The 22858-nt window shown below is 33.4% G+C and overlaps 1 protein-coding gene across 1 annotated transcript; it reads right to left on the minus strand.

Annotated features, from left to right (window-relative positions):
* Positions 1-10185: 10185 nt before the first annotated feature.
* On the minus strand, positions 10186-21754 carry LOC147066030 (CKLF-like MARVEL transmembrane domain-containing protein 4). Its single transcript, XM_085955587.1, has 4 exons — positions 21646-21754; positions 14588-14723; positions 12862-13128; positions 10186-10540 (listed from the first exon to the last, which is right to left on the minus strand). Exons 2-4 carry the CDS (start codon positions 14714-14716, stop codon positions 10400-10402), a joined length of 537 nt encoding a protein of 178 aa, XP_085811713.1. The 5' UTR covers positions 14717-14723; positions 21646-21754; the 3' UTR covers positions 10186-10399.
* Positions 21755-22858: the final 1104 nt, after the last annotated feature.

Genomic DNA, 22858 nt, shown 5'->3' on the forward strand with positions numbered 1-22858 from the left:
AAATGTTATATTTATTTACACGATAATTGTTAATAATTACTTCTACTATTTAAATACTTAATGATCGTAATCACCGAAGAATCGCTTTTTCGGATTAAGTACCTAATAAAATAGTTTTTAAGTAATTAACTATTTTTTTATTGAACGAATAATTCACAAGATTTAAGAATGTACCATTCTAATAATTGAACATACATCATTTTTAAAATCACTTCTGAGAAAATATATTATAACCAATAGAAAAAATCTTTTTGGAAAAAAGTAAGACACCCAGCAGGAATCGTCCCTGCATCTCCTGGGTTTACGACCCAGTCCACGAATTATCCACTATGCTACGAGGTGACATACTTATGACGACAAACTTTAACTATTGGCCTTTTAATACCTGCCCATCAGTATTCTTCAAAATCAAGCGACTATCGGCGATCGTTTTTTGTTTATTAAATAAAAGTAGGTATTTACTACTTCAATTACTAACCGACGTCACGGATTTCTCCAATATTTTATGATGGTACTTACTCGTACTCGCTAACAATTTTATATTAATACTTTTTCCAAAAAAAAAATCTATGTATATATTATATCTATATATTTCTATAATTAACAATTAAACTTATTACAAACCACCAAATAAATATTATATATTTACTATTGGAATGACAACACAAAATAATAGCATCTATAAATTAATTACCATTGGCTGCTAATATTAGGTAGGTACCAATATCCTAAGTATATAATATTCACCAAATAAATAGTTACTAACATACATATAAAATTAAATTAACTATCAGCGCATTCAAAAATAAATAATAGCATCGCCTTTATTTTCATAGAAATACCTAGATTAAAAGTAAAATAAAGACAAACAATGTTTGATTAATAATAATTTGAAATAATAATTATTTTTAACGTCATAGTAGTTGCCGGGTCATACTGTAGAATTCATATAACCGTTGGGATTCTGTGTCATTTATCAAAACAAAATGCAGTTATTTAGGTTAAAATACTCACTTCCATAACTTTACTATAAGTTCAGGGCGAACTGGTGATGTATCAGCTATTAATGATCTCTTCAAATTTGATGAATTCACTATTAAAACAATAGTAACTTTAAAAACAATATCAATAAGACGAAATTTGAAAGAGGCCTCCGGACGGCCGAAAAATATGAAAGTGGGCGTGATTGTTTTAGAGCTAGACAGCGTGAATGTGGGAGCGAGATGCACGGCGTCAGCGCGGTTTGATTGGCTAAAAGTCATATTCGGGAAATAAAAACTGAGCCAGAGATTTATTTCGACCGAAATTAACTTGGATATTCAGGTACGAATAGTTTGACATTCGGGAGAACACCACCGAGTAATTGTAACTTAACATGGCGTATTCGGGTTTTTTAAAAAAATATCTGTTCGTAGATAAAAATATATTGTTTTTATAAATGATTTCGGTAGAGTTCGATAAAAGAAATTGAACTGCATTAAAATGTCGATTTCGACAAAAATGGATATTCGGGAAACAAATCCTATAGCGACAATATGTATATGAAATTATATTCAAATTAACCTTGCATCCGCGTATGACTACACGTGGTGTGTCCTGTTTTCCGTTTGATAACATAAATTTGATAAGTACATGATGAAGATGAAGGCTGTCTGACTTAATTATAATAATACAAAACAAAAATAATACCCTATTACATACAATCAGCAACTTGTCTAAAAAATGTCATCTCCAGTAGTTTCCATTGGCCTTTAATTAAAGTAACATTATATAAGTACACGAGTATCAAAGTGGGACATGAGCCATCTACGAAAATTTATAGAAGAGGTAGTTCTGCATTTCATATAGTATATGAGAAAAAACGTGAATAATGTTTGGAGGTACAGAATCAAATTAAATATGTATATACAAGATATCAATTTTGTAAATATCAAAAATACTTACCTGCTTTTGATAGAGATTATGGCGTTCGTCCGTTTGTGATACGGACAAGCATGTAAGTTTTTTATTTATTAAAATTTCAGGGTAGTTCAAAAATTCTTTTTATGAACAAATAAGAAAACATAGAATGTTTAAAAATGAATAATTATGTTTATGGAGACTTTAATGTCTTTTCTACTCGCTGGGATTAGCTACACGCTTTCGAACATTACTAGTCCATTTCAGTCAATTAAAATTAATAATTGGAAAATACTTTTTTGAAAAAAACTGACAAACCCTCTATTTTAGAATGACAGTAGCACACTGCCATAAGGCCGGCAGCCATATTTTAAATAGATTCTAGCTCAATCCGCTATCTTCGCTAACATGTTTTGTTTTTAATATTATATACAAACTTCAACCTCAAAAATCTATATGAAATTTAGTGGGACGTGGCATTTGTCCGGCTGATACCAAGCTACTCCTCATGAGGGAAGACTGTATAGATATTTTTTGGTTTGTTTATAATTATTGTTACATAACACTAGCAACAAAGCGTTTATAATGAACCGATCGAATCAAGCGTCAACAGTCAACACGATCAAGTTACAAACACGAAATTAATGTTATTGAGTATGCAATACTATATGGCCATCTCTTTCCGGTATGACGGCTGACAGTGAACTGTGATCGGCGAATTACAATAATGTATGTACAATTAAAGTTGAGTTGAGACAGTCATTTTAAAGTAAGTTTTGGCAACTTTGTGACAGCTGAAAATGAGCAATTATTCGCGGCATGCAACCATAATATGTGAGGATCTTGTTCGGTGATGTCATATATCATGAATTGTATTATGGGTCACAACCTCACTGTAGGTTGGAATATAACACATTGCCGCAATCAAAGACCCGGCACAATGAAGAAGAGCTAATTAATACACTATTGGGGTGACAGATATAATAAAGTAAAACTGTTTTGTTTATAGCTTAATATATTATTCAGAAGTAAAATTGAAACATACATAAAACTTTTTAAGTGATAAACCATTCAGAAGAAATAACATTTAAATTACGTACAGATAATAATAGTTGAAGAGTTTTTAGATATTTTCATTCTCTGATCATCTTGCTTACAAAAAATACAATAATTTTTATTTTTTTAATCTACCTATTTAATGCGGCAACTATATGAATTTTAAAGAGAAATAATGCTAATATACCATGGACTAAAAATAAACTGGAGAAGTTGAATTTAATAAAACAATGGCAAGAATGACAGGGAAAAAGACTTTTTAATATTTTTTATTCTCAAGAGTGCAATTAAATATAAGAAATATGAGATACAAGACTAGGTTAGTACAGTAAAAAAGGTCAGAAAAATAATATTAGAAATAATAATACACAATTCAAATAATAGCCATTAAAAATAATACATAAGAATTATAAAAATTCCAATCTTCCCAACAATACATAATTGTAAAATAATATCATGAAGATGACTCAGTTATTTGTTATTAAAATATACTTAAAAGCATAAAAAAGAGGGTTTAATAAAATGTATCTTTAGTGAAACTATATATTGGCCTAGTTCCTTAGGTTATGAGTTGGAATAAATCAATAAATTGTCATTCACCAATTATTATTGAACGTGAAATTGTAGTACATCAAGGATGCTAACCCATATCAACAATATGAAACTTTACATGAGAGCAAATTGAAATAATGAATAGATACCTATTAATTGGTTTCATGGTAATATTTTTGACCAACGCTTTACCAAAAAAATAGTCATAACTTTATCACAGAATAATTTGCTAACTTCTTCCGACTTCAAGATGCTAAAAATTAAATTCTAACTAATTTTCGCCAAAATTTCTCGGAGGGAGCCTTTGGCATAATTTCCGAATATTATCATTAACTTTGAATATGTAACATCAGTCAATATTAATTAAAATAAAACCCATTCCAAATGATTTAATAATGATTAAGGCCGGGTTTCATGGCCCCCACATCCTGAAATGGGCACCCAGGCCAGTAACAAATAATCCAGTATATCAGCTATTTTCAAAATGTGTTTGCCGCTGTGTCCAGGATAACAGACTTGTACCTAAATTTCTACACTTGAAATATCATTTAAGTATATCAATCATCATATCGCATTGAATTGCAACATTTTTTTAAGTATAATAGTTTTACTAATCAGAAAATTTCTAGTGTGTCTCACTTAACTGGCCAACTTGCCACACCGGGACCCCTCTATGCACAGGCCCCGGGCTATAGCCCTTGTCAGCCCCCCTTGTGGGGCCGTACAAGACTAAACAATACACATCTAATTGAAAAAATTGGTCCTCCATTCATTGATGCAGTTATAACGTAAAATAGCTCAATTCATCCACATGAAACCAACCCACACATCTATGTTTGATTGAGTATTTCAGTACAGAAGTTCAACTAGTTCATCTCTCTTACATGTGCTTTTAGAATATCAATGATTTTCAACCACATTGTGATTGACGTAGCTACAAATTAGTAGATTATCTCCGTTTGGTAACAGATAAACACGGTGAGCATGTTCGATTTATAGGGCTAATATTAATGCCCCATAGTGTTTGATATTTAAATATAATGTTTTAATTTTAAAGACTTAACATTTTAAAAAGATTTCCATTAATAGAATTACATAATTTGGTTGTGCCGACACTTTCATCGTGGTTTTTTAAAAAATAAACAATATGTAATATTGTAAATGTGTTATACAAAAATACTTAAGTATATGACGTAATACAATATCAATAATATAATGTTGGGCAACACCGACATTCATAATATTGAATCATCTTGTACATTGGTTATTTACTCTTTCCTCTATCAATAATTTATTTATATTGTTTTCAAATAGTGACTAAATGGCAAAACCAATAGTTACGTTAATCATGAAATGGCAAGTATTAAATAATAATTGGTATGTATGAATCTAATACACAAGCAACCAATATAATTCAAATTCAACACAACACAGCAGTTACAAGAATTTTAGAATCATGCATACCTATTGTACACTTACTAATATAATAAAATAATGTTTTTTATAACAATTAGTTGCCAATTAAAATATCGTGTCACATCAACAAAAATATTATTGTCACTTTTGCATGAACCCTTCTGCTACCAAGTTTCATGTTGGGTTGGTGACAATACAAGCAATATAAATTATGATTAAAATGTTTTTTCAATACCAGAATAAATATATATTACATGGATAATTTTAATACTAAACTGTGTTTAGCTGTATGGGCAATCTATACATACCACTTTTGCTATTGGTGTCATCTTATATAAAAGGTTAGAAACCAACTTATAGAACACCTCCCTATCTGGGCCAGTCATACATACCATTCAGTATTAATACTTGTCTTTATATTACTTGCCAAATTTATACACAATTTTAACAAAAACCCATACGTTTTTTTAAACTGAATAAATTTCAATTTATTTTCATAGTTGCATAATTAAATTGATTTTCTATAAATTTTCTTTTTCATAATGAAAATGCGATACACTGACTCAAATGTGTCTGTGTATACCCAACATAGCTGTCTATATTCATGTAAACACTAGCTCTATATAAAAATCAGTGATGATAATATCTTTAAAGATAACATAATACAATAGTGATACATATATAGGGATCCCAGATGTCCAATACATTTATTCCACAAAAATGAGGTGACATTTAAAGATACATTGAAACCGTTCCATAGACAGTAAAAGTTTGAATCTAATTGAAGGTACCTCTCCTTCCTTTGAATATTTTAATAGACTTTCCTAATTCCAATGTCTAGGACTTTTTAAGAACATAATAATAATTTTTGTCTGATATTATGAAAGTATTTTAACAGATGATGATAATAATAAGTACCTATCTTAAAATAAGTTTTATTCAGGCAAATTTTAAAATAACAATTGAATTGATATGTCCTTCAGGTTATACTAAAGTAAACCCCCAACCCTGTCACAGATTTTATTCTGAAAGGGATCCCTATACATACAGTAATATAATATAACGCATAAAAGTGTAATGAAATCAGTGCTTGCAGTGAGATTAGTATGCAATCTACTAAAAATGCATTTATTAATAAACAGTTAAGTCTTGATTGGACGGTAGCATTTAAAGATTCTCATGCACCTTCTAAATACTGTTAAGTATATAATATATATTTGCTGCACACTTTGTACAGTAATTTGTCGAAAACATAATCAATTCATTCAAAATTCCATAAAAAATCAAAATTTAAAATTCATAATCAAGTGAGAAAATATTATTTCTATACAATTTAATAATAAATGATTAAAATAAGCAAATAATACAATAATATAAAATGCATTAACTGTATTATGCAAATGATTATATTTTCTCCAACAACACAATTTGTCACAAGAACAAGGCGTAAGGGTAGATTCAGTAATGATTATAATAAGATATAAATGGTGTTATTGATTGTCCACAAGTCATATCTTTAAGAATCAAAAATTGATCAAGATATATACGAATTTACTTAGGCTGAGATGCATAGTATGTCACAAATCGCTATATGCTATATTACCATTTATCGGCTAATTAACATTCACTATGACTGATGCTACGACGTAACATACGTAAAAAAACCTGCGCATTGATACTAATGACGTATGCGCCCAACATTTAATCTGATAATCTAAAATTTTTAACCAGAAATTAGATAAAAAAAATTGAATGTTGTGAAAGACTAGCCTGTAACATCTTAACGTAAACAGGCGCCATATTATTAAAATTGCCATGTTAATAAAAACTACTGTCTTATGAAGTTTACTATACCCGCAATAGGTAAATTAAATCGGCCACGTGCATGGAGGATATATACCGGCGAGGCAGGATATGTACACAACCTTCGATGGCAAGAGAACACCTGGACAGCCGAAATTGAGATGGCTGGACTGTGCCATGGGAGACTTAAAAATGCTCGGTCAAAGCAATTGGAGAGATTCGGCGCTGGATCATCCAGGATGGAGGAAGTTTTTGAAGGAGACCAAAACCCACCAAGGGTTGTTAGTGCCATAAATGATGATGTAAATTAATTCAGTTAACCATTGATTAAGCAACAATTCAATTGTTATAGTTTATATTAACCCAATGCTTACGGGCCGTACAAAATTGTGTTTTTGCTAATTGCTTTTCAAATGCAAATTAACACGTTAATTAAAAAATTAATTGAAAGGGCCCGTAAGCATTGGGTTAATTATTAATTTATGTTCTAATGAATTGAATCTAGAATTTAAATTCAAATTCCATCAAGTACCTTCGGTCAATAGTATTAATATTATTAATTTATGATTATTGAATTTATATTGAGAAATGTTTCTACATTGCATTTTATAGCAATTAAAAAATAATGATTTACCTAATAGTTAATAGGGAAAGGTATAATCAGACTGGCAACAATGATTATTGCAAAAAGCGATATTGCATCATTAGTTTAAGAGTTTCGAAGCTGTCATTCTATTTTAGTCTATGCATCTCGGGCTTGGTAGATTCTAGTTTAAAATTAATTAGTTTATTTATACAATGATTGATATTTCGATTTTTACATATTATTATATTGTAATGAAAGAAAAGTCAAATATATCACTTGTTACGATTTTGTTAATGATGTTAATGCATTGATGTGATCAAATCAATGACAAATTTGTCAAAATTAATAAAAATTACTAAGCCTGTGGATAAACTTTGTGGAATAGTTAGAATGAATATAACATTTGTATAATAAAGCGTACGGAGTATTTTTTTACAGTGCAATAATCCTAAATTAAAAATAAGACAAAAATTGTTTAAGGCTTAACATGTAAATCAGTAAAATATTATGTAACAATTATTTGATATTTAACTTACAATAAAAATACTTAACGTTTATCATTGCAGGTATAAAAGATAGTGTTACTTAATAGTGATTTCTGAAAATTAAATAAAATTGAGACTCAAATATAATTCTGTTGTATACTTTGACATTATCGAAAATATGTAATTTCAAATTGTTATAATTAGGTACTGGCTCTTTACAATTTAGGTAATTAAATAATATTATGGATTACATGGTAATAGTAAGTATAACAAATAAGCTTGAAAAATGCAAACAAATACAATTGTTTGATTTATTATAAAGTGAGAATTTTCATTAAGCAAGCTCATGTTTTTAATGGGAGTGATATTCCAGTAACCTCACACAAATATCTCCTAAAATGATTCGACTAAGCAATTAAAATTGGAAACTAGTGAAAAAAAAATGTTCCAACTAGAAATATGTCAACTAGTTATATTATAGTTTATTTTTTCAGTCATCAATTTAAAAATGGTATTTCAAAACTATGAATAATTTTAGGATATGAATTGTAACAGCAAGATATAACAATATAATGATTTAGAATGGATTCTTCAGACTACACATACTGCAACTTGTGTAAGAAATAACTTGTACATTATGTATAGAAGTACAATACGTGATAACTTGTACATAAAGGTAAAATATTTACAAACACCATTCAGCTTCAACAACAATATTAGATTATTACCATTTCATCAGCAGGGGAGGGGTATTCTAAATAGGTAACACGTTTCTGTTATTTTTATCGGTCCAAAATAACACGGATATCACTCAGAGCAATTTCATAAATAAGGCTATTATCTACAATAATTTGTTAACACACGTCACTGCGTCTTACTTAATTCCAAATGCCTCAATTGGAGATTCTAATGGGATGCATTTGGAATCAAATAAGACGTGTTAACTGAACCCAACAACATTTGACAGTGTGCGGTTAATGTAGTCGTGTTAAAAAATATCATGCCTGACAGTCTACTTCCTGGGATAATTAACTGCCTAAATACGACATTTTTATCACTTTCTTTTATTGATTTTGGAGTGATATGTTAGAATAACCATGCTGGCTTTGTTTATACTTCAGGTTTCATTTATACTTTGGTCAGTTTAATTATTATAAAACAGAAATGCGATTATTATTCATCTGAAATATTAAAATGAATCATTGCTAGACTAACATTTTTCATATATACAGTAAGGCATAATCACTTAACGTAAAACACCATGTACGTACAGCAACTTTTCAGAAGAGAATGTGTTATGTATACTAAAAGACATGTCATAACTTGTCTGAAAATTCCATTTTTGCAAGAAGAGCATTAACACTACATAACATGTTTTTCAATCTACTGTAGGTCTATTCCAACTACATTACTCTATAACACCCAATAGCAGTGTTTTGTTATATTTCCGACATCCATGATAACTCAACATAATATGTTACGGATGTATTTTCTACAAAACGGTTATCTGCGATTATTTAAAAGGTGTATCTTTGCGCTGGTACCCGTGGTTCAACCTTCATTCGAACTAGTGGTGCTGTTTAACACCACTACTTAATACATCAACTCTCAAGGAGGTCCCTAATTAACTTATCCAGCTGAATCGCCTTTATAAGTGTTATTTTCGATAGCATTTATTTCGCAATTTTGCATGATTTTGGAGTTATATGTTATGTTGGAATAGACTTACTGAAAAGTTTCTGAAATTGAGATATAATATTATAGATGGAGATACTCAAAGATGTGAATAAATTACCAATCAGTAGCTTGCGTGCACGACTTATATTATCTCAATGGGGGTTCGGTCACGGCGTGACTAGTTTCTTAACAGTTCGCAACGCATCTGTGATTCATCACTAGAGACATGCTAGTTGCCAGGGTTACTAGTTATAAACTGGAAACCACTCAAACTCGAAATATAACTGAAAATATGTGAACAATTTTTAGGAAATTGTTAGGATAAGTTAGGGGGGTATTTTTCTGCCTGTATAAAATCCGAATATTCGGGCAGAATACTCGAGTTTGTGATTTCAATCAATCTAGAGAATCGCCGTGTGCAAAACATCAGTTACTATCCAGTTTGGAACTTAATTACCAACCAACCGTGTCTTCTTTGAGTATCTCAGAGGGCGGAAGGCAGTATAATATTTTTTTTAATACTTGTAAAAAATAAATAATGAAAATGAATTTTATACTTTTTGAAGCAATCGCTAAAATGCTACTTTTACATCTTATAATAATGATAAAATTTTCAATAGAGATAAGTAGTTCTGTAAAAAATATATTCATCGGTGTAAAAGATTTTCATATATTTTCTTAAATTAAAAGTCAATTATTTAAATATATTTTGTATAATAATAATATAATAAGGTCATTGTAAAAAATGTAAGCATTATTAAAAAACGACACGCATTAAAATCATTGTTTTAGAAGGCAAGTGTTACCGATGACTGTTTATGTAACTTCCTTCGAAGAGTGATAGTGCTTTAATAATAATTATTAATACCATATGTCGGTGATAATTGTTAATAATTACTAAGTTTCTAAAAGAGATTTTAAACAATTAATAGGTCTGCACGTCTGCAGGGCTGGTGGTCTCTCGGCTGACCACCTTCACTCCCTGTTCCAGTCTTCCCATTCGGATGCCACCAAATTTCAAAAACGCGTCAAAGCCGTAGGCGATCATGGCACAAAATCCAAAGAACTGAAAAATTAACAAACCATTCAATAATTAATACTTATAAAATCTATTTATAGTTGGGGCAATAAAAATAACTTATACTTAGAATTGTCAGAATATTGTATTTGATTAGTTTTCACGACTAGTTTAATGAAAAATTATTATCTAATGCAGTGCTCCGCAACCTTTTCTCACCCACGGCACACCAAAGGTCTTCCCAGAATTCCGCGGCACACAACACGTAAAACAATCCATACACTAAAACATGGACCCCACATCCTGAAGGGGGACCCCAGGCCAGGATCTTTGGCAGGCCCCTCTACCTATCGATAAGGTCAGACAGTGTGATATCCTAAAATAGCATTTTTCAAATGGTGTTCGAGGTAAAATTAATGGTTTTGATTGTATGTTTAGAGATTTTTTGTGTTATTTCATCCACTTGAATTATGGTTAGTTGTCGAGTTAAGAATAACTATTTGTCAAGTATTGACATAATAATAAGAAATTGTATCCTACAACAGCATGTTTTAAAATATTATTACCAGGGTAGTAAAATAGCGCCGCAGGCGATTTTTTTTACTATTAGAACAAATTTGTAATTTGTATTTATCTCACTTATCTGGTTGACCTGACACGCCGCCCCCCCCTTGAGCCTGGGCCCTCAGGCTACAGCCCTGTCAGCTCCCTCATTGTGGGGACCATAAACCAAAATTACAATAATAATTTATGTTTTTTTATTTGATAATTATTTGATTTTTATTCAATAATAACTAATTAATGTGATAACTGAGCTTGTTCCAATCAACGTAAAACTTTTATATATTTTGACTTGATATTTGAAAGAGCAACCCGAAGTTCTCGATGAAGACCCTTCAAACAAGACTGCTTATTATTTTTAATGATAACTTGAGTTGAAAAACTTTGCTCATCTAGGTCCTAGATGATATGTCGTAGAAAATGGGAGCTCAACTGCAGCCTTGTCGGAAATCCGAAGATATTCTTTATTGACCGAAATCCAGAAAATAGCTAATGGAACATCTGCGAAGTTCAGTTTTAACCAATTCCTATCGAATTTATAAAGGGAAAGCGCTTCTATAGAATTTTCGGTATTGGTTGCAAAAGGGTTTCGAATCCAGTGGAATTGATTGTATAAAAGTAATGATAAAATTTCTTTTGCAGCAAAGTAAAATGTTTTTCAGACGGATTCAAAATTAATTGTTTACTTTCAATGGTGGTCTGGCAGGTCCTTTGGTACATTTGTAGAGATCCTTGTCTTAACTTCTTCTAATTTATCAGAGCACGTCAATATATTTTCATTCTGAACTTGCATTGCTTTATTAAGTTCATGCAGGTGCTCAAATATATTACCAGCCATGTACGCAAATTTGGCTTTTATGTAAGTATTGTATAATTTACAAAATTGTTTGTGTTTTTTTTGGGAGCAATGCACCGCAGCACACCTAGCATCGTCTCACGGCACACCGGTTGTGGAGCACTGATCTAATGCAAAGACATCAATTTAAAATTTGAATTACTCCTGATGCCTTCCATAATTCAAGTTAGCAAATGCCATTTTTTTTGACCATGTCCGATCCTAATCAGATCATATGGGCCTCCACAGAGTGGAGGTTTGTATTAACACAACCTGGGACCCACAACGCTATAGGCCGACGCTTAAGCCGTGCGGCTACCGTGGGTGTCAAATGGCATTATGTACCCCCTGTTAAAATTACTAATTAGGTACATGGATATTAATTAACTAATGGTAGCAATATTATAATGGAATTTGAAACTCCTCTTCGTATAGTTATTAGGACACTAGGATTGGTAGCTCAACTAGTTTAAGAGCACTTTGTTCGAAATCTGCTTGATCCAAAATATTTTCTAGAACTTATATTGCAGTTTATGAGGCTTTTCAAATTTATTTATTATGTTGTTTATGTGGATGAATTTAATTAATATAAACAGCATCTTTCCACCAAGAATTGACAGCGTTCACAGGATTAGTGATTATATAATTTATTTAGTTGACATTTTACTTTATTATAGTGGAACATTTCAACGCCTTAGGACCAAAGCTTTTCGCAATTTTGAATTATTTATGGTACTGGACAAAAATTAATATATTACATTAACTGATAAAGAAATTTATCAAAAAATTCAACAGATTGCTTCTTATGCACAGGAATCGGGCAAGGTTAACGTGATTATTGTTACAGTGGTTATAGTCGATTGTACTTATATCAATCCTATTGCATAGTTTTCTCTCATTCAGTGCCTCACCAATTGTGTCATGTTTCGTGTCAAAAAATGGTTATGGGGTATGTTTATCAAGTAATACTCACAGCAGCTGCTGAATAGGCCTCAACTCCGTAGGATGCCGCCAATGACGAAGCGATCAAGTAGAACAGAGTCAAAATTACATAGAACACGAATTCTATTTTGAGCCAAGGAATCTTGTAAAACTTCTCCACGGCATGGAACAAATACAGCGCCAGCATGATGCCGGAGAACCAAAATCCAGTCATGGCGGCCGTGTTGAAGAATTGGCCGCGGCTCATGAAACTTAAGCCGGACACTTCAATACAGATAAAACCCAAAAGGTTCAAAACCTAAAAAGTAACAAAGATTCATATTACAACTTTATTACAAAAGACCAAATGAAACTAATACATAAAAAAGATTATCATTGAAAAATGAACCATAATTCCCCAGCAACACCAATCTATGAATGCACAATATCACGTCATGGTGTTAAATTATTTTTCATGTACTAAATCCAAACCAACAGTTTCTTATTGTTATTTTCGTGCTGGGACAAAATAATATTCATTGAAAAGCTTTCTTTTTCAAGTGAATAGAGTTTGTTAAGTAATGTTTTTGTAATTTTACTATTTTATTTATAGATGCGTGAAAAATTTCACCACAGAGTCTAAGGCTAAGCTGAATACGGTATAATTGAGATATGTATCTGACAAAATTCATAAAAAAGAAATATTCTAATTGAACTTAATTATTAATGCTTCGACTAATTAATTCCTAGGTAAATCAAAAAACCTAATTGTTTCATAAATAATTCAATAGTATTATTATATAGTAGGTATAAGAAACTATATAATTTAAACTGTCCGCTGATAAAAACCACCGGTCATTGTGTCGTACCCCGCTGTACACTTGTCGACCCTTCCACTGTCGGAAATATAGAAGCCAATTGACAGGGTACGTCTGCGCGGGGGGCATACAGGAAAAAAACGCAACCGCCAATTGTTATGTCGGCAGCAAGTTTTACAGGTATCTATTTTTCATGTTTCAAAATGGCCCTGTTTTCGATGAACGACATTTTTCGAAAACAAGGTATGCCCAGATTAGGTCCTGACCTATGGATTGGCAAAAAAATCATCAAAATGAGATAGTGGAAATTACTAAAAAAAAATAGTGAAACCTGTTCAAAGCGATACATTAAATTTCCTCTTAAGAATTTTCAAAATAATACCATTCGACTTTACTTTGGTATATTATGTAACTAATTCAACGTATTATATGTACTTTTTTTACTTATGTATATAAAAAAAGCCATCATAAGCCCAAGTCGCACATCGGAAATCGTCTCGACTGGGATATAGTCATAAATCAAAACTGAGTGCAACATGCAACTTTCTCATGTGCGTATAGGCAAGGCCGTGCAAGGACAGTGATGTGACACAGGAAACCAAAATGAATGACGAAGTGTGACATTTCAGGACTATACCTGCGCGCTGCATGTCGGATGAAAATAGCTGCATGTGACTCCAGCTCTTTTTTTTTTCAAACTAAAAGGTTGCAATCATGCGGTATGCAGCTGGAGACTTAGTTACATGTGTTTTGTGAATACCAACAAAATCACATTGACATATTCGACGCATTGCAGTCGAGACGAGTTTAGATCTGCGAGCTTTTTTTTCATGTGTGATACTACAGAAACGTGCCTCAAATAACGTCTGCCATTGTCCACGGCCGCCATCAACAAAGAAAAATGCATGTTCAGAAGTCATTATACATACAATGAAACAATGACACCAAAAATTTACTCACAATCTCGACTATTTTCAATATTCCAGGGCGAGTTCTAATGTAACTCGGATCGAAGCGTATAGTGGTCGCCATTGAAGCACTCGTCGATGTGGTGGTGGTGTGTTGAGCTGGGAATCCCTGATCTGCCATCTTGAACCTATGATTATAAAGTTTGGGTAAATGTGCCGCAGAAGTCCGCATGAGTTTTTTTAACTTTTTTTTTAGACCAAACCAAACCCAACCCAACCTATCCTAATCTACCCCAACCTAATATAATCTTAGTGTGTGATAATGATGCATCAAAATGCATGAAAATTTCAAGTGAAATAAGTACTAAAAAAATTTGCGTTTTATTAAATTAATCAACAATACAATGCAGTTCCACCATGAATTGAAGAGTGACATTCCAAACCGGCCTTAGTCCAAAATTACAAATTTTCATGTTTTGATGGAATCCGATAAAGTGTGCTGAGATCTATATTCTCACTTAAACTTATATTTTACAAAAAATCCTAAGTCTCTTCAATTTGATGTCGAAATGTGGCTTTTTATTTCAAAACAGCACTAAGGTAAAGATTGATTGATTGATGATTGATAGTTTTTTGCTACATTTACGCTCCAAGCGGTCATAATATCGTCACCGTTCAGGCAAAAGTCACCAACCCTAAAAACATAGTTTTGAGATATCGCAATTTGAAAGTTTGAAAATGCAGGAAAAATCAGATTTTAATGTTTTTAAGGTTTTATCTACATTAAATTATTTTCTCATGTCTTCTTAATAATTTCTTTAAGGTAATTTTACTTTTTGATGCTAATTAAAACATCTGCAAGGTTTTAAAGGAGGCAAGGTAGCTCAATTATGGTTTAGTGACTTTTGCTTGTTAATAATCTGAACAATGTTAACCAAAAGAAGCATCAGTAAAACTCACCATCCATAGTATAGTGACTTTTGCTTGTATATTTATAACGAAGGATTTATTTTTTTTATATAGTGAATAATGTCTATTCACCTATAATGACTTTTGCTTGTTAAGATTTTATCGAAAGTCATTTAGTGAAAAACAAATAATTCGGATTTAAGCAAAATTTTACTAACTAATGTACCGTGGTGAGTTTTGCATCTTAAAGAACATAATTTTACGCTTCGGGTGACATACTCAACTCAAAACTGCCATTTTCAGGGTTGGTGACTTTTGCCTGAACGGTGACGATATAATATTGTAACACGTCAGATTAGAAATGTCAGACGAAATATTAGAGAATTTGTGTTTTATAAGTTCATGTGCACATCAGTAAACTATTTTTTTTATTGAAAATGATCCAACATTATAGTATTATTATAATATATTATTATGCTGTAAAAGTTACAATGTTTACCTTTTTATCAAAAAATGGGTTGGAATGTCACTCTTCAATTGACAGTTAACACAATAAAAGAATTATTACAATACACACTTATGACATTGACATGTGTCAATATACCTGCAGTATTTAATAACATCAAGTAGTACGCGGTAATTTATTTTACCATATTCGACATATGCTTATTAGTGGTACGTAAGCACGTTTAAAGGCTCATTTTTGAAAAGCATCATCATTGACCATCTGATGAGGATCTTAGCCACCTCTAGGATGTATCTATATTCACAGTTACCTATCTCAATTTTGGCAGAGATACAGTACTTCACATCATTTTGTGATTGAGGTTCTTTGAGACTAGTGATGCCAACCGTACTATAATTATAGTACAATACTATAATTATAGTACAATACTATAATTTTAATTCCGCGAAAAATGTAAAATACTATAATATACGCCAAATATACCAAAATCATTGACTATAGATACATCTAGACGCCACCCGTTGCATTGCTAAATGAAGCAGCGTGCCGTGCGTTTGGTTTGTGGGCGAGCGAACGCATCCGTCTACAAATGTTCGAGACCATAGGCCATTTAGCTAGAGCTCGCCCAAAGTACTCGCACTAGACGCTCAGAATTAAAATATAATTTTCTATTTTTTATGTTATATAGTATTTTTAAGCGGTCAAAATGCAACCACTAGGTAAAGATATCCATAATTTAAGTTATTTTAAAGAAACACTAGGTCACTGAGATCCCCGGGGTTCCAGCGGCTAGCTCAGGTGTCCATCGAACCCCGGATTCACAAAAAAAAAGAGTATATAAACGTTTGGAGTGTAAATAAAACACAGTCCTTCGTGCTCGTAACGTGATATTGTTTATATTTTACATTTTTTTAATTTTTAGTTTTACAAATTATATTTGGGATTTTTACAGTTGTAGTCGTCAGGTCCGTACCTATCGGAAAGGGGACGCTTACTCCTATCCTTTTTTCTTTCTTTCAAATTCCTCGTACCGACGCCATCCAGCAAAAAAAAGGACTCTCGTGATTGGCCAAATTTTATCGCGTGATCTTTGATTCGGCGAATCACGAGCCTGACCCTGGCGCCGGCGCGCGAGGATTTCACGCACAATGCGCGGCAAAATTTATTATATTTAAATCCTTATATTTAGTCTTAAAATTATCTCTTTCATCCATCATCATTTTTACTTTTTAAATTAAAAGAAATACTTACGTGGTTGAGCAAGGAATCAGATTAGATGTTTTATGAAGCCGTTTCTAGAGGTCAGGGTTACGTTTCGACTTAAGCTACTAAATGATTATTTTACACCGGGAGAAGCCCGCCTGTAACAGGGGTGTATCAATTCGCCCCATCTGGATTAAAGTCGAAAGGTACGCCCTGATCTCATCGGCCACCCATCCAATTCCTTGTTCATCCGTTAAGTACATGGCATGATAAACAGTTTATAAAAGAATTCAACTACAATCTAACTATTCTAACATAAAACTCTATACTTTAGCTCTATTTTTATTATTTTCTAAATTTATTTTGGATTATTATTTTCAGCTCAAAGCAATGCTTTCGCGATACTTTTGAATAGGTCAGAGTTTGATTTAATTTCAGTGTAGTACATTTATTTTGTGTTACTTTGTTTTAATTAGGTTTTCTTGTTATTTTATTCGTTTTTATTAGTCAGCGGAGGGGTCGCGAAGCTGCAGTCTTTGACTCTCGCGCTTTCCAATCTTTCTTTTGCATTCCTAGGGGCTACATTTGTAGACGTTTGGCCCTCGTTCGGAATTATTATTTCGTGTTACGTTTTACTTCTTCTGGTGCAATAGGAGCGTACCTCGTTTGGCGTCGTCTGCCTTTGCAACCAGGGCGTGGTAGTGGCGTTACTATTGAGCCAGGCTCGTTCCGAGCAGCGGATATCTTCCTGTGGAAAGTTTTCCACTGATCTGCTGGTCTCTGGAGTATCACCTCATAGATGGACAGGTACTGTGTCTCCATCTGTTCCTATTACTGCGGGCCAGGCATCGTATAGCGGTACAACGGCCAGGCTCGTTGACGGCGGCACGGCTCTCCCACAGGTAATAGGATGGATGTTTACAATAAGTATCCTTTTCCCTTTCTTTTTTTTTTATAGATGGTTACACTTCGGAAGTACCTCTTGTTGTTTCACGATATCTTTCAGGCGTCACGTCCCTAGTCTCTCCATGAACCTGCGCGAGAAAGGAGAGTGCGCACTCTCCACACCATCAAGCTTTGGTATCATGAATTTTCGGCTACGCTGCCTTTGGATGCGCTTACTTCGAGAGGTGGCTCCCTTTGTGCTTCCAAATTGTCTTCATCTGTATTTATTCTTTCTCTTTCTTTAGTAATTTATTCGTTCATTAGACTTCCTGTACTTTAAATTTATTCGAGTTTACTTTATTAATTGCTCCTACCCCATACATTAAATAGCTACTAATTTTATATAAAATCTTCCCATTGTACTTATGGTACTTACTATCACATTTAATATTTTACCCTAATACCCATAATTATTTTGCAACATTGTATTGACTGTATAAATCACATTGATATTAAAAATTGAAATATTCCACCCTCTCATTATATTTATTTCTGAATCAGTACACTTAAAACTGTGTAGTTAACTTTATTTTTAGTGAAACCCATTTTATTTTAAAAAAAATTGTTGTTTCGTTTTACGCGCCCGACATCCTATTCCAAAGGCGCGCCGCGCCGATTTACGGTGCCTCTCACGTTTTATTATTATTATTTTTTTTTTTTATTATTGAAACCCCGTTGAGAAATTTACGGCTTATTGACTCATTTTTTTTTTTTTTTTATCACAAGCATACAATCTCTACTTTCATCCTTTTATACCTAATTTTAACTTATTATTAAAATTTAACATAACAACTAACACTTTGTCGAGTGACGCCTTATTATTCCCGTTCCGTTTTCGCTGTGTTAAATTTACGATTGGTAATTTGTAAAGAAATAATAGGGACGGTAGTGTACTATTTTCCTCGTTTCTCTTTGGATTCAAATTATTAACACGGCGTAACTTTGAAACAGGTTTCGCGCTACTGTAGAATATCCTCTTTCCCGTTTATAAAATTGTTTGCGATTTTCAATGTTAATGTTTTCGAATTCATTCATATTTACTTTATTTGAACGGAAAGAATTGGCGTCACTTTGCGAAGCGTTATTTTTAAAACTAGAATGTACATTTTTCGTACTAACGAACTTAAGATTATAGGGCTCAGAAAGTGGGTCCTTAATTAACTTTTTATCCGTAATTAGAAGAATTTCCGGATATTTACGATTATTATCTTCACTTTTAACTACACTGTTTACACTGAAACTTCCAACAGCAACTCGGCGTTCACCCTTGACTAGAGGGTTGGCGACTGGTCCTGCTTCATCTCCTCGTGGTCGAGCCTGCGCCCGTACAGCTTCTTCGATTCATCTCAGCTTGCGCGCCTTCTCAGCCCTCTTGTGAGGCTCCCTAGCCTCGCGTTTCCTTTTTCTCTCCTCACCGAACATCCCGTGGTCGAATAGGGTACACAACATGTTAGTGATACCCTAGGAAAATCGGCATTTTGCTCGCCGTTTTTCGTCGCGAGTGGGCCGTGGCCTCTACGAACCCTCCTCGCTGGATACCGTCGATGATGTGTCTGGTCTCCATAGGTGGGATTTGTGCAGCCATTCGTCGTACTGGAGACGCGCTGGTGCTACGGTCTCCAGCACGACGCTAGGCGCGGTCAGCTCCGTATGTGGACTGTCTTCGAACACCAGAGGGCCCTCCCGGTTTGATGTTGGAGACAGCACTTCTTCTTCGATAAGGGTTACGTCGGAGTCCGCTTTTTAGTTAACCATTTCTTGGTTGTTCCGGCTCCTGGATCGTAAACTTTTATTTAGCGTTCGCGGGCGTAAATTTTATTTCGCGGTTTCGGAAGAATCCATGCGATTCTTCGAGCTTCACGTTGCCAAGGGCGCCATTGAGATCCCCGGGGTTCCAGCGGCTAGCTCAGGTGTCCATCGAACCCCGGATTCACAAAAAAAAAGAGTATATAAACGTTTGGAGTGTAAATAAAACACAGTCCTTCGTGCTCGTAACGTGATATTGTTTATATTTTACATTTTTTTAATTTTTAGTTTTACAAATTATATTTGGGATTTTTACAGTTGTAGTCGTCAGGTCCGTACCTATCGGAAAGGGGACGCTTACTCCTATCCTTTTTTCTTTCTTTCAAATTCCTCGTACCGACGCCATCCAGCAAAAAAAAGGACTCTCGTGATTGGCCAAATTTTATCGCGTGATCTTTGATTCGGCGAATCACGAGCCTGACCCTGGCGCCGGCGCGCGAGGATTTCACGCACAATGCGCGGCAAAATTTATTATATTTAAATCCTTATATTTAGTCTTAAAATTATCTCTTTCATCCATCATCATTTTTACTTTTTAAATTAAAAGAAATACTTACGTGGTTGAGCAAGGAATCAGATTAGATGTTTTATGAAGCCGTTTCTAGAGGTCAGGGTTACGTTTCGACTTAAGCTACTAAATGATTATTTTACACCGGGAGAAGCCCGCCTGTAACAGGGGTGTATCATCACTGATATTAAAATATATAATAATATACAAATAAATTATCACGAGCATGTATCAACTTACCTATGAAACGTAATACCATCTTCTTGCTTATCAGTACGGCTACCATATTTTAATACAACACACAGAACCATCTTTTCTACTTAATTAACTAAAAATATTTACCACTGACTTTATGTTTAACGGTTATCGACGCTTAGTTATGCAATAAGCGTAGATTTGCCGGTTACACCGTAGCAAACCATCTCCCAGATCTGTAAACCTTTTATCTTACTCTAGCGCGTGTCGCAGAGATTATAAGGGTACCGAATACTTTCTCACTCGCACTTATGCATCGTTTTTGTTCAGGCCTTGACCAAAATACTATAATTTTAAAGGATTCAAGACGAAAAATGTTCCTGTACTATACATTTATCAGAAATACTATATTTTTTATGCCTTTATACTATAATCAGCATAGAAAAAGATGGCAACACTGTTTGCGACCAAAAACTAAACCAAAACCTATAACAACATACTGTAACCCAAAAATAAGTAGGATGTGTTAGGTTATTATTAACTAGATGCATTTATTTTGCACTGTAATACTATATAAATTACGACAACATCACATTTGAGTTATCAACGTATAGTTACCGTGTATTGAGATATGATTCCAATTTATTTTAATGATACAATTTCCAAATAATGCGAAACTGGTTGTTGAAATAATATAAATTGACAAATTAATAAATTTTTGGTGTGCCTTGCATTTTATATATTATAACCACCTACATAAAAATGAGTATCAAATATAATAGGAATTGAAATGTTCAAGTGATTCTACCTAATATTTGTAATCAAGCAAAATCGAAAATGCAATATTATGATCGGAAAATATTAATATACTCTATATAATTCGTCGGACATCAATATTGCGGCATATTTATCGCTTTCACGACGATAATATTACGATAACATTATCATCGCTGAAAATAGTTCAATGAAAGGGGAGTGGTTTGAATGTATTGTGAATATTCTAATTCTCGGTATAACATGAATAGATATATGAACTTGTTAAAGCTAATTACAAGAGGAATTTAATAAGTACACATACCTTTGCAGAATACGTAGATAAATACACAATAATTAGCGCGAGAATCCACTGAAGTCTGACAGTCTGACGTTTCCACCTGACCATAGATTATTCTGGACTATCTTAGCTCATCCTGTTGCATTACGCATAGATATTACTCAAATAATGAGATCATAATCATAGATAATAATCATTATGATACTGATAGGTAGATATTGAAAAAATTGAGCCTCCTCACCAATTTTATTATGTTTTGATACGGCATTAAAAAAAATAAAAACCTTTAAAATAATGTAATTTTCCAAGTACCTAGGGTGAATGCTATAGTAATGGGACATTTAAGGAAATGACTTTCTTAAAAAGTATATACGTCAAAGAATATTACCCTCTACGGAAGATAATATCTTATATTATTCGAATTTGACTTTGAAGTCCTTAAGTCCTTGAGATAGGGTTTGCTCTTTCTTCTTCGCGTGAGGTTATATTCTACTAATTTATTTTCCTTTTTCTTGTCGTTGGTCATTCCTGCCTTTTTATTTACTGGTCATACCCGCGCGTCTATTTTTTATGTAGGGAGTTTGGGACCCCTTTGTCTTCATTCTGGATTTGACTTTCTTATTGTTTACATGTTGCGTCTGACAGTTCATTATAACTATCAAAAAAATTATCTTGGACGAACATTAAGTGATAGTTAAGTGAACGTTAAGTGATCAGTGATAATGGTGCAACATCTGAATGACCGTGAGGAGGATATTCTAAAAGCAATGGACACCAGACGGTAAAGCAGAACTGCTACAGGAGGAAAAGTTCAACGTACGAGCGTCGATTAAGATGCTGATGTTTGAGGTATCCTCGTCACGTACCTTATTTCAGCAGGGGGGACCGGCAAAGAGTGGCACAACGCCCAAAAAACAATTCTTGGCCGCCCCTACGATCGTAGAGTTAGGTCTAAATGACAAGTTGCGTCGGTGCGACCACTCGTCATCAGCTAAACATCTGACGGAGAGGACCATCGCGGCCCTCCAGAATGCTATGTTTTCCCAACGGGACAGCTTCTGGAAGGGTATGCAAGGGTTAGTGGATTGGGCAACCAATCCTCAAAACATAACAGTGATGGGCCTGTACCAAAAAATCGAAAAGGGTTTTGGGGACAACGCATAATAAAATTTTCGAGGACATGACTCAGATCCTTACCGGAAGGATAACTTCACTCGGGAGGCACTATCAAGGATTC

Source organism: Rhyacophila brunnea, unplaced genomic scaffold, assembly GCF_057557595.1.
Source record: "Rhyacophila brunnea isolate RB1 unplaced genomic scaffold, BYU_Rbru_1.0 scaffold_5, whole genome shotgun sequence".
NCBI lineage: Eukaryota > Metazoa > Arthropoda > Insecta > Trichoptera > Rhyacophilidae > Rhyacophila > Rhyacophila brunnea.

Coding starts and splice junctions, on each gene's coding strand:
- LOC147066030 (XM_085955587.1), bottom strand. CDS start 14,716: ATGGCAGATCAGGGATTCCCAGCTCAACACACCACCACCACATCGACG. Junction 13,129..14,587: donor TATTGAAAATAGTCGAGATT/GTGAGTAAATTT, acceptor GTTACTTTTTAG/GTTTTGAACCTTTTGGGTTT. Junction 10,541..12,861: donor AGGCCTATTCAGCAGCTGCT/GTGAGTATTACT, acceptor TTAATTTTTCAG/TTCTTTGGATTTTGTGCCAT.